The sequence below is a fragment of the Magallana gigas genome, chromosome 10, assembly GCF_963853765.1.
Source record: "Magallana gigas chromosome 10, xbMagGiga1.1, whole genome shotgun sequence".
Lineage (NCBI taxonomy): Eukaryota > Metazoa > Mollusca > Bivalvia > Ostreida > Ostreidae > Magallana > Magallana gigas.
In genome coordinates this window covers 2321107-2333025 of record NC_088862.1, presented here as the reverse complement: position 1 = coordinate 2333025, position 11919 = coordinate 2321107, and the positions used below count along the sequence as shown (strand labels likewise).

At 34.7% G+C, this 11919-nt stretch overlaps 1 protein-coding gene across 1 annotated transcript in view; it reads right to left on the bottom strand.

Annotated features, from left to right (window-relative positions):
- Window positions 1–5322: 5322 nt before the first annotated feature.
- Window positions 5323–11919, bottom strand: part of LOC136269648 (multiple epidermal growth factor-like domains protein 10) — a 63666-nt gene continuing 57069 nt past the window's right edge. Inside the window, exons 5-14 of the mRNA XM_066073481.1 lie at window positions 11373–11510; window positions 10862–10999; window positions 10204–10344; window positions 9513–9650; window positions 8689–8829; window positions 7998–8135; window positions 7174–7314; window positions 6483–6620; window positions 5665–5796; window positions 5323–5333 (exon numbers count right to left, since the gene is read on the bottom strand). Of these exons, the coding sequence (XP_065929553.1) occupies window positions 5323–5333; window positions 5665–5796; window positions 6483–6620; window positions 7174–7314; window positions 7998–8135; window positions 8689–8829; window positions 9513–9650; window positions 10204–10344; window positions 10862–10999; window positions 11373–11510 (1256 nt within the window). The remainder of the gene's footprint in view (window positions 5334–5664; window positions 5797–6482; window positions 6621–7173; window positions 7315–7997; window positions 8136–8688; window positions 8830–9512; window positions 9651–10203; window positions 10345–10861; window positions 11000–11372; window positions 11511–11919) is intronic.

Below are 11919 nucleotides of genomic sequence, written 5' to 3'. Positions count from 1 at the left end.
TACAGTGACTGAGTGACTCATGTGACCCAAAAAGTGCCATTCTCTTTGGAATAAAATTACCCGTTTGAATTGATTTACCTTGTGTACAGTTAGTTCCTTCATATCCTGCATCACAGCCATTAAGACAGGAGCCGTTGACATGGTGGCAGGCTTCCTTCTGTACACAGTTCCCACAGGACTCGGTACAGTTTTGACCAAATTCACCCGCCTTACACTCTGTAGAGATTATAATCAAATGTGTACAATACATTAAATGTCGTTTCCCCCTTTTTGTGTTTTTAAAAAAGAAAGATACTGTCTAATGTGCATGTTGCTTTTTTTAATCATTCATTTATAATATTGCACCTCTACGGAAGCCCGTTGGTGCCACGTAGGAAAAATATTTTATCTGGCGGCCGCCAGATAATTATTTGGCGGCCGCCACTTATTATCTGGCGGCCGCCACATAATTTTCTGGCGGCCGCCATATAATTTTCTGGCGGCCGCCACATAATTATCTGGCGGCCGCCACTTATTATCTGGCGGCCGCCACATAATTTTCTGGCGGCCGCCACATAATTATTTGGCGGCCGCCAGATAAAACCTGGCTTCCTGATGCGCGCGCATGTTTTAATGGGAGCTTTTTAAGGAGTTGTTGATACACTCTAATTTATTATTTTTATTAATTATTTCTGAAACTTGACATTAAATATCAATTGCACAGCTTAGGGTTTTGAAAAACTGGTTGAGTTGAATGTATAGAAGACTTTGTTAGAATCTAGAATGATTTTTTTATTACTTGGTGCCTTGTATTATACATGTTTGTAGTAAAACATGGTATTTAAGAGTTGATTCTGAACTTTAAAACTGAACTAAACACCCGTTCAGGAAATCTTAACATTAAAAAACTTTAACTTGAGAGGAATATTATGTTAACATGTATAAGTAAAGGAACGCACTGCCTTCTATATGTTTTAATTTTGGTATATGAATTTACCAACGCAGATTAATCAGTTTTATTGACCACGACAGCGAGTACAGGCAAGTTTATCACGAGAGCAGATCCATCTATGACTGTGTTGTTAAACTCTTATTCCAAATCACATGAAAGGCAGTACAATAAAAAGACAGTGATCGGCCACAGTCTCTCTGGGTAAATCAAAGAACTGAGAGTACTGAAAGGCGGGGGTCTTGAAATTTTGAATTTGTAATTGTTTACGTTTTCATCCATTATGTTCCAAAAATTATGAGTTTGAATTAGTTATTTCAATCTACATGTAGTATGCTAAAGTTCGGCTTTTAGCAATTGCCTGATACTTTGTCATAATTTTGCTAAATCCCGACCGGGACTGTTCTTCATAATTGTAGAAAATTGACACAACGGTATATTATGTAAAATAAGACCCCAAGAAATTTTTTTAAAAACTACAACTAACTGGGAAAATCAAAACAACTATATTTGGGTATATAATTTAAATCGTTATATTTATTTATTTTGTGATCAAAGGGAAAATCAATAAGTCGGACGGTATCTGTTATACAAGGTAAGGTGGCATATCTCTGTCCCTTGTGTGCAAGTTATTTTTCTATTAATTATGTCGACATGCAAGATAAAGATGTTGACATGCAAGATAGTTATGTCAACATGGAATATAACTATGTTGACAAGCAATAAATCTGCAATCAAATAGGAGTTATAAAAAATCTCAAATATCGCCAACATGTGACATCCAAAATGCTAGATACGCTACCTATTGATGTCAACATGCAACTAATTATGTTAACATGCAACTTCTTTATGTCGACATGCAACTTCTTTATGTCGACATGCAACTTAGTTATGTTAACATGCAAGATATAAAATATGTTGACATGCAAGTTATTTATGTTTATATGCAACATCTTGTCTTATAAGTTGCATGTCATCATATTTATCTCGCATGTAAACATAACTAAGTTGGATGTCAACATATTCATCTCGCATGTCAACATACGTAAGTTGCATGTTAACATAAATAAGTTGCATGTCGACATAGATAAGTTGCATGTTGACATAAATAAGTTGCATGTCAGCATATTAATCTTGCATGTTAACATAAATAAGTTGAAAAAGTTAAATGTTGACATAAAAAGGTAGCATCTAGCATCTTGGATGTCACAGGTAGGCGATATTTGAGATTTTTTTCGATTTTGTATAATTCTTATCTGATTGCAATTTTCTTGCATGTCAACATAGTTATATTGCATGTTGACATAATTATCTTGCATGTCAACATATTTATCTTGCTTGTCGGACATATTTGAAAGAAAAATAAATTGCACACAAGGGGCAGAGATATGCCACCATAACAAGGTTTATGAAAACTCCGAAAACTCTCAAACTGTTGAATTACCGGACAAAGTTAACATTTGTATACCGATAACAAACACAGGCATCTGACGTTAGAATTATTCCAAGTACTATAACAATAAAAAAAAGTTTGTCGCGGTAGCCATTTTTGATTTTTTAGACCTTCTTACCTGTCATGATTTTCTTGCAGCGATTCATATAAAATTAATAGGTAAAAAATAAATTCGTTCGCCAATTACTATTATTTTGTGTGAACTCTTGCATAATATACACGAATCACGATTTAACCGTTTCTGAAATTTTATTAAAAATCATACTCCAAATCATCGAGTCATCTGCTTTTCAAATCGATAAAACTACAAAATGGAGACCAAAAGTGAATGAATCACGTCATATTTTGGGGTAGACCTTTCCTGATTGGCTGTTATATATGATAATTGTAAATTGTTAATTTTAGCTATTAATTCAGATTTATTTGATTTTAAAATTTCTAAAATATGCAAAGTTAACGCTTTTCACAGTAAAATTAACAAATGTTGTAGGACATTGTCATTTCAGGGATCTTTGTCCTTTCAATATACTCTCGTTTATTAAACGCACAATTTAATGCGTGTCTTGGAAAAATGAACTTAATTTCGAAAGCGATTAAATTTCAAATTTTTCAAGGAGCTACAATAAAGGATTTGTAAATCAGATTTTAAAACTACGATAAAAACTTACTTTTTATCTTCTTAAAATTGAAATAAGTCCTATTCATTTACATGTACTACCACACGATAAATTAAAAATTTAAAACATAACAACCATGCGTTATCTCTGAATTCATAGGTCTAATATTGGTGCGAGATATTTATCAATGGGAGAAAGATCTGGCCTAAGACATGCAAGAAATTGCAATCTGATATGAATTATACAAAATCTCAAAAAAATCTTTCTATGTCGACATGCAACTTATTTATGTTAACATGCAAGATAAATATGCTGACATGCAACTTATTTATGTCAACATGCAACTTATTTATGTCGATATGCAAGTTATTTATGTCGACATGCGAGATGAATATGTCAATATGTTGACATGCAACTTATAAATTGCATGTCAACATAACTAAGTTGCATGTTGACATAAATATGTTGCATGTCAACATATTTATCTTGCATATCAACATAATTAGGAGAAAATAACTTGCACACAGGGGGCAGAGATATGCCACCATATACTTTGAATAATCTTATTGTAAAAAAAGAAATATTTCTAACGTTAGATGCCTGTGTTTATTATCGGTATACAAATGTTAACTTTGTTCGGTGATTCAACAGATTGAGAGTTTTCGGAGTTTCCATAAACCTTGTATAACAGATACCGTCCGACTTATAGATTTTCCCTTTGATCACATAATAAATAAATATAACGATTTAAATTATATACCTAAATATATTTGTTTTGATTTTCCCGGTTAGTTGTAGTTTTTTTAAAATTTTTCTTGGGGTCTTATTTTACATAATATACCGTTGTGTCAATTTTCTACAATTATGAAGAACAGTCCCGGTCGGGATTTAGCAAAATTATGACAAAGTATCAGGTAATTGCAACAAGCCGAACTTTAGCATACTACATGTAGATTGAAACAACTAATTCAAACTCATAATTTTTGGAACATAATGGAGGAAAACGTTAACAATTACAAATTCAAACTTTCAAGACCCCGCCTTTCAGTACGCTCAGTACTTTGATTTACCAGAGAGACTGTGGCCGATCACGGTCTTCTTATTTTATTTTCTCCCTCATTTCACTCCTCCGAAAATGAATATTTTCTTGACTAATTTGTTGAAAAACAAAAACAGATTTTTTAGGATTGGTGCGTTCGTTACAAATCGCATTTTTAATATACATTCGACATACAAATAAATGGCAACACAAAATATTAGTTAATCTCAAAAAACACATTTGGGTCAGGGCCGGTAGGGAAAACCAAAGATAACCTATACTACTTTGTAACGAACGTCGCATTAATCGAATACTCCCCGGGAAATCTATTTATACTGAGAGCGAAAGCGCTCTTGCATGAAATTACCAGTATTGAAGTAAACCAGATAATACGAATACTAACGGAAATAAACGAAGTTAAAAACGTAAAGAAATAAATGTACTGCCTTTCATGTGATTTGGAATAAGAGTTTAACAACACAGTCAGTTAAATATGTTTCATTTTTATGGCCACGAATGCTAGTACACACTTATCCTAGTTTATCCTTATAGAGTCATAGATGGATCTGCTCTCTTGATAATATTGCCTGTACTAGCTGTCGTGGTCAATAAAGCTGACTTTAATCTGCGCTAGTAAATTCTTATACCAAAATTAAAACATATAGAAGGCAGTGCGTTCCTTTACTTAATATGTACATGTTTACATAAAATTCCTCTCAAGTTAAGGTTTTTTAATGTTAAGATTTCCTGAACGGGTGTTTAGTTCAGTTTTAAAAGTTCAGAATCAACTCTAAAATACCATGTTTTACAACATACATGTATAATACAAGGCACAAAGTAATATAAAATTCATTCTAGATTTTAACAACAGTCTTCTATACATTCAACTCAACTGGTTTTTCAAAATCCTAAGCTTTGCAATTGATATTTAATGTCAAGTTTCAGAAATAATTAATAAAACTAATAAATTAGAGTGTATCCACAACTCCCTAAAAAGCTCCCATTAAAACATGCGTGCGCATCAGGAAGCCAGGTTTTATCTGGCGGTCGCCAAATAATTATGTGGCGGCCGCCAGATAATTATGTGGCGGCCGCCAGAAAATTATGTGGCGGCCGCCAGATAATAAGTGGCGGCCGCCAGATAATTATCTGGCGGCCGCCAGATAAAATATTTTTCCTACGTGGCACCAACGGGCTTCCGTACACCTCACCTAGCTTTGAATGAAAATTCCATACATAATTCTACACAATAAGTTAATCATGATCAAATCTCAATCATACAAATTTATTGCACACCTGAAAAAAGAAAATAAATCTATCCAATATTTGAACTCATTGTCTTTTTATTGAAACACATGCTTGTTTTACGGTTGTGAAAACACGATTTGGAACGTCATCCCGATCGTTTCCAAAATGCAAGAAAAATTGGTTACTTGTATCCCATTTGAGGTCAATCTTGGTCGATATACCCTCCCTCACATGGTTGTTTAAAAAAGCCAAGCAATGTATTAAGTAAACTCTTGGTGTAATGTCTTCATTTATGAGAACTATTTTGAGACTTATCTAAATTACTGATCTCATGCACAAATTCGCAAAACAGAACAGAAAAAAACCTTACTGATTTTACATTGGAGGTCTCTCCATCCTGACTGACACCCTCCCCTACACTCTCCCGTGACCCTGTCACATTTCCCCGGAACTCCACAGTTCATACTACAATTCTCACGACAATTGTACCCAAACAATCCGACAGGACACTCTGCAAAATGAAAAGACAGAAGTGTACTAAGTACAACAGGATCGTATACTGTATACATGATTTTTTACGCCCCATGTTATTTTCGCCCTTTTCCACTTGTAAACGGTTTCGCCCCGTCTTGAATTTGCCCAAACAATGTTGTGATTAAAGAGAGATAATTTGAGACATTGAAATTCAATTCGCCCAGAAACAACGAGGGCGAAAAGGGGCCAAAATAAAACTGGGCGAATATTTCCCTGCATATAGTACTCGATAATATCAAACTATGATTTCACTGGAAATTTACTTGCCTTTTATCTTCGTTTATAAGAACTATTTTGAGACTTATCTAAATTACTGATGTCATGCACAAATTTGCAAAACAGAAATAATACATAAACAAAAGAAACTTAGTGACTGTGTATACATAGTCGCCTTTATAAATTATATATGTACAGAAGAGGCCTTTAGGACTTATCGGTCACCTGATTAACTGCAGTGTGGCCTTTGCAATGTATATCCATGTGCATTATAATAACAGGGCTTATGAAACCATTTACAATATTCCAGGATTGTTCGATTCAATAAACTTTTTGCATCCAAAAAAAACCCAAAACTGTAGCATAACTTACAGTGACCGAGTGACTCATGTGACCCAAAAAGTGCCATTTTCTTTGGAATAAAATTACCCGTTTGAATTGATTTACCTTGTGTACAGTTAGTTCCTTCATATCCTGCATCACATCCATTAAGACAGGAGCCGTTGACATGGTGGCAGGCTTCATTCTGTACACAGTTCCCACAGGACTCGGTACAGTTTTGACCAAATTCACCCGCCTTACACTCTGTAGAGATTATAATCAAATGATTGTTGCGAAGTGTACAATACATTAAATGTCGTTTCCCCCTTTTTGTGTTTTTAAAAAAGAAAGATACTGTCTAATGTGCATGTTGCTTTTTTTAATCATTCATTTATAATATTGCACCTCACCAAGCTTTGAATGAAAATACCATACATAATTCTACACAATAAGTTAATCATGATACAATTTCAATGATACAAGTTTAATACACATCTGAAAAAAGAAAATAAATCTATCCAATATTTGAACTCATTGTCTTTTTATTGAATCATATGCTTGTTTTACGGTTGTGAAAACACGATTTGGAACGTCATCCCGATCGTTTCCAATATGCAAGAAAAAGTGGTTACTTGTATCCCATTTGAGGTCAATCCTTGTCGATATACCCTCCATCACATGGTTGTTTAAAAAAGCCAAGCAATGTATTTAGTAAACTCTTGGTGTAATGTCTTCATTTATGAGAACTATTTTGAGACTTATCTAAATTACTGATCTCATGCACAAATTCGCAAATCAGAACAGAAAAAAACCTTACTGATTTTACATTGGAGGTCTCTCCATCCTGGCTGACACCCTCCCCTACACTCTCCCGTGACCCTGTCACATTTCCCCGGAACTCCACAGTTCATGCTACAATTCTCACGACAATTGTACCCAAACAATCCGACAGGACACTCTGCAAAATGAAAAGACAGAAGTGTACTAAGTACAACAGGATCGTATACTGTATACATGATTTTTTACGCCCCATGTTATTTTCGCCCTTTTCCACTTGTAAACGGTTTCGCCCCGTCTTGAATTTGCCCAAACAATGTTGTGATTAAAGAGAGATAATTTGAGGCATTGAAATTCAATTCGCCCAGAAACAACGAGGGCTAAAAGGGGCCAAAATAAAACTGGGCGAATATTTCCCTGCATATAGTACTCGATAATATTAAACTATGATTTCACTGGAAATTTTCTTGCCTTTTATCTTCGTTTATAAGAACTATTTTGAGACTTATCTAAATTACTGATGTCATGCACAAATTTGCAAAACAGAAATACATAAACAAAAGAAACTTAGTGACTGTGTATACATAGTCGCCTTTATAAATTATATATGTACAGAAGAGGCCTTTAGGACTTATCGGTCACCTGATTAACTGCAGTGTGGCCTTTGCAATGTATATCCATGTGCATTATAATAACAGGGCTTATGAAACCATTTACAATATTCCAGGATTGTTCGATTCAATAAACTTTTTGCATCCAAAAAAAACCCAAAACTGTAGCATAACTTACAGTGACCGAGTGACTCATGTGACCCAAAAAGTGCCATTTTCTTTGGAATAAAATTACCCGTTTGAATTGATTTACCTTGTGTACAGTTAGTTCCTTCATATCCTGCATCACATCCATTAAGACAGGAGCCGTTGACATGGTGGCAGGCTTCATTCTGTACACAGTTCCCACAGGACTCGGTACAGTTTTGACCAAATTCACCCGCCTTACACTCTGTAGAGATTATAATCAAATGATTGTTGCGAAGTGTACAATACATTAAATGTCGTTTCCCCCTTTTTGTGTTTTTAAAAAAGAAAGATACTGTCTAATGTGCATGTTGCTTTTTTTAATCATTCATTTATAATATTGCACCTCACCAAGCTTTGAATGAAAATACCATACATAATTCTACACAATAAGTTAATCATGATACAATTTCAATGATACAAGTTTAATACACATCTGAAAAAAGAAAATAAATCTATCCAATATTTGAACTCATTGTCTTTTTATTGAATCATATGCTTGTTTTACGGTTGTGAAAACACGATTTGGAACGTCATCCCGATCGTTTCCAATATGCAAGAAAAAGTGGTTACTTGTATCCCATTTGAGGTCAATCCTTGTCGATATACCCTCCATCACATGGTTGTTTAAAAAAGCCAAGCAATGTATTTAGTAAACTCTTGGTGTAATGTCTTCATTTATGAGAACTATTTTGAGACTTATCTAAATTACTGATCTCATGCACAAATTCGCAAATCAGAACAGAAAAAAACCTTACTGATTTTACATTGGAGGTCTCTCCATCCTGACTGACACCCTCCCCTACACTCTCCCGTGACCCTGTCACATTTCCCCGGAACTCCACAGTTCATACTACAATTCTCACGACAATTGTACCCAAACAATCCGACAGGACACTCTGCAAAATGAAAAGACAGAAGTGTACTAAGTACAACAGGATCGTATACTGTATACATGATTTTTTACGCCCCATGTTATTTTCGCCCTTTTCCACTTGTAAACGGTTTCGCCCCGTCTTGAATTTGCCCAAACAATGTTGTGATTAAAGAGAGATAATTTGAGGCATTGAAATTCAATTCGCCCAGAAACAACGAGGGCGAAAAGGGGCCAAAATAAAACTGGGCGAATATTTCCCTGCATATAGTACTCGATAATATTAAACTATGATTTCACTGGAAATTTTCTTGCCTTTTATCTTCGTTTATAAGAACTATTTTGAGACTTATCTAAATTACTGATGTCATGCACAAATTTGCAAAACAGAAATACATAAACAAAAGAAACTTAGTGACTGTGTATACATAGTCGCCTTTATAAATTATATATGTACAGAAGAGGCCTTTAGGACTTATCGGTCACCTGATTAACTGCAGTGTGGCCTTTGCAATGTATATCCATGTGCATTATAATAACAGGGCTTATGAAACCATTTACAATATTCCAGGATTGTTCGATTCAATAAACTTTTTGCATCCAAAAAAAAACCAAAACTGTAGCATAACTTACAGTGACCGAGTGACTCATGTGACCCAAAAAGTGCCATTTTCTTTGGAATAAAATTACCCGTTTGAATTGATTTACCTTGTGTACAGTTAGTTCCTTCATATCCTGCATCACATCCATTAAGACAGGAGCCGTTGACATGGTGGCAGGCTTCATTCTGTACACAGTTCCCACAGGACTCGGTACAGTTTTGACCAAATTCACCCGCCTTACACTCTGTAGAGATTATAATCAAATGATTGTTGCGAAGTGTACAATACATTAAATGTCGTTTCCCCCTTTTTGTGTTTTTAAAAAAGAAAGATACTGTCTAATGTGCATGTTGCTTTTTTTAATCATTCATTTATAATATTGCACCTCACCAAGCTTTGAATGAAAATACCATACATAATTCTACACAATAAGTTAATCATGATACAATTTCAATGATACAAGTTTAATACACATCTGAAAAAAGAAAATAAATCTATCCAATATTTGAACTCATTGTCTTTTTATTGAATCATATGCTTGTTTTACGGTTGTGAAAACACGATTTGGAACGTCATCCCGATCGTTTCCAATATGCAAGAAAAAGTGGTTACTTGTATCCCATTTGAGGTCAATCCTGGTCGATATACCCTCCATCACATGGTTGTTTAAAAAAGCCAAGCAATGTATTTAGTAAACTCTTGGTCTAATGTCTTCATTTATGAGAACTATTTTGAGACTTATCTAAATTACTGATCTCATGCACAAATTCGCAAATCAGAACAGAAAAAAACCTTACTGATTTTACATTGGAGGTCTCTCCATCCTGGCTGACACCCTCCCCTACACTCTCCCGTGACCCTGTCACATTTCCCCGGAACTCCACAGTTCATACTACAATTCTCACGACAATTGTACCCAAACAATCCGACAGGACACTCTGCAAAATGAAAAGACAGAAGTGTACTAAGTACAAAAGGATCGTATACTGTATGCATGATTTTTTACGCCCCATGTTATTTTCGCCCTTTTCCACTTGTAAACGGTTTCGCCCCGTCTTGAATTTGCCCAAAACAAAGTTAAGATTTAAGGAGAGATAATTTGAGACATTGGAATTCTCTGAGTCTTCAATTCGCCCACTGAAAACGAGGGCGAAAGGGGCGAAAATTTAACGCGACGAATATTTCCCTTTATACAGTACTCGATACTATAAAACCATGATTTCACCGGAAGATTTTGATTAAAAATATATCTTAAATTCCTTGAATAAGAGAATAATAAAGGCGATGAACAAATCTGGACGTTTATCTTCAAAAAGATGCGATCGTCTAAACATAAAAAATAGCGATTATATTGAAACAATCAATATTTCAAATATCATTCCCTATCTTTTTGGTTCGTGAGTGTTGGTTTCCAAAAGAAACGTTATATTTACTTGCATTATGCATAATTCTTACCTTTATCACATTTATCACCAAACACTCCTTCGTCACATCCGTTTGGGCAACTTCCGTTCACGTGGTTGCACTGCTCACCGTTCAAACATTTTCCACACGTAGAATTACACTCAAAACCGAATCTGTTATCAGCACATTCTACAAGATGAAACAAAATAATATATGTATCTCCATATCTTATTGAAATAATATAAGTTTACTTAATTTTATCATCATTTTGTTACATTATTATAAATGTTGTAGAATTAAGACACAGAACATATTTGGTTTATTTTCGTACAGAAAAATCGTACTCCCTCGGCAATCTTGTAAACATTGCATTTACATCAACAAACGATGTTCTATTTGTAAGCAATAATGATTTTCAAGGTAGAATTTCAGAAGACATTGCTCTGTTGTATATATAGTTAAAATATCATCGGTAAATAAGTATGCTGTATGTAGGAGCAAGAAACAGCAAAAGGTCTTCCCTCTATGGAAAAAGCAATTGTATTTCTTTAGTATTCTAAACCTTTATCACACGCCGGTCCGGTGTATCCAGGGATACAGCCCAGACACGTTCCATCCACGATGTTACAGCGGCCCTCCTGACATTTCTGTGGACACGGTAAGGAACAGTCTTCGCCGTAATATCCGGGGGTAGGACACCCTGGTCAAAAGAGAATAATACCGAATTAGCCGATATTGATTGCACATCATTCTGACCCTGGCTTTTGTTAACAACAATATCACTACTGAGTTTCAGTTCCAAACAATGAACATTGACAAATAAGTTGTTGCTATTGGCTGTTGGTTTTAATTTTAAGATACTACTTCAAATATTAATTGAATATCTAGATTAATCATTTGAAAATACTGTATTATAATACAATAAAACTAAGTAAAAGCATTTCAGCTTTGGTCGGTTTGAATATTAACGAGAGCTAAGCTAAGCAGCATTTATAATATCTTTATTTGTATAATTATATAAAATATGCGTTTGTTCACTGTGACATATGTGTCCTAAAAGTTGTTTATCTTAACGAGGCCGAGTACAGAACGAGTACGCACGCTTTCGC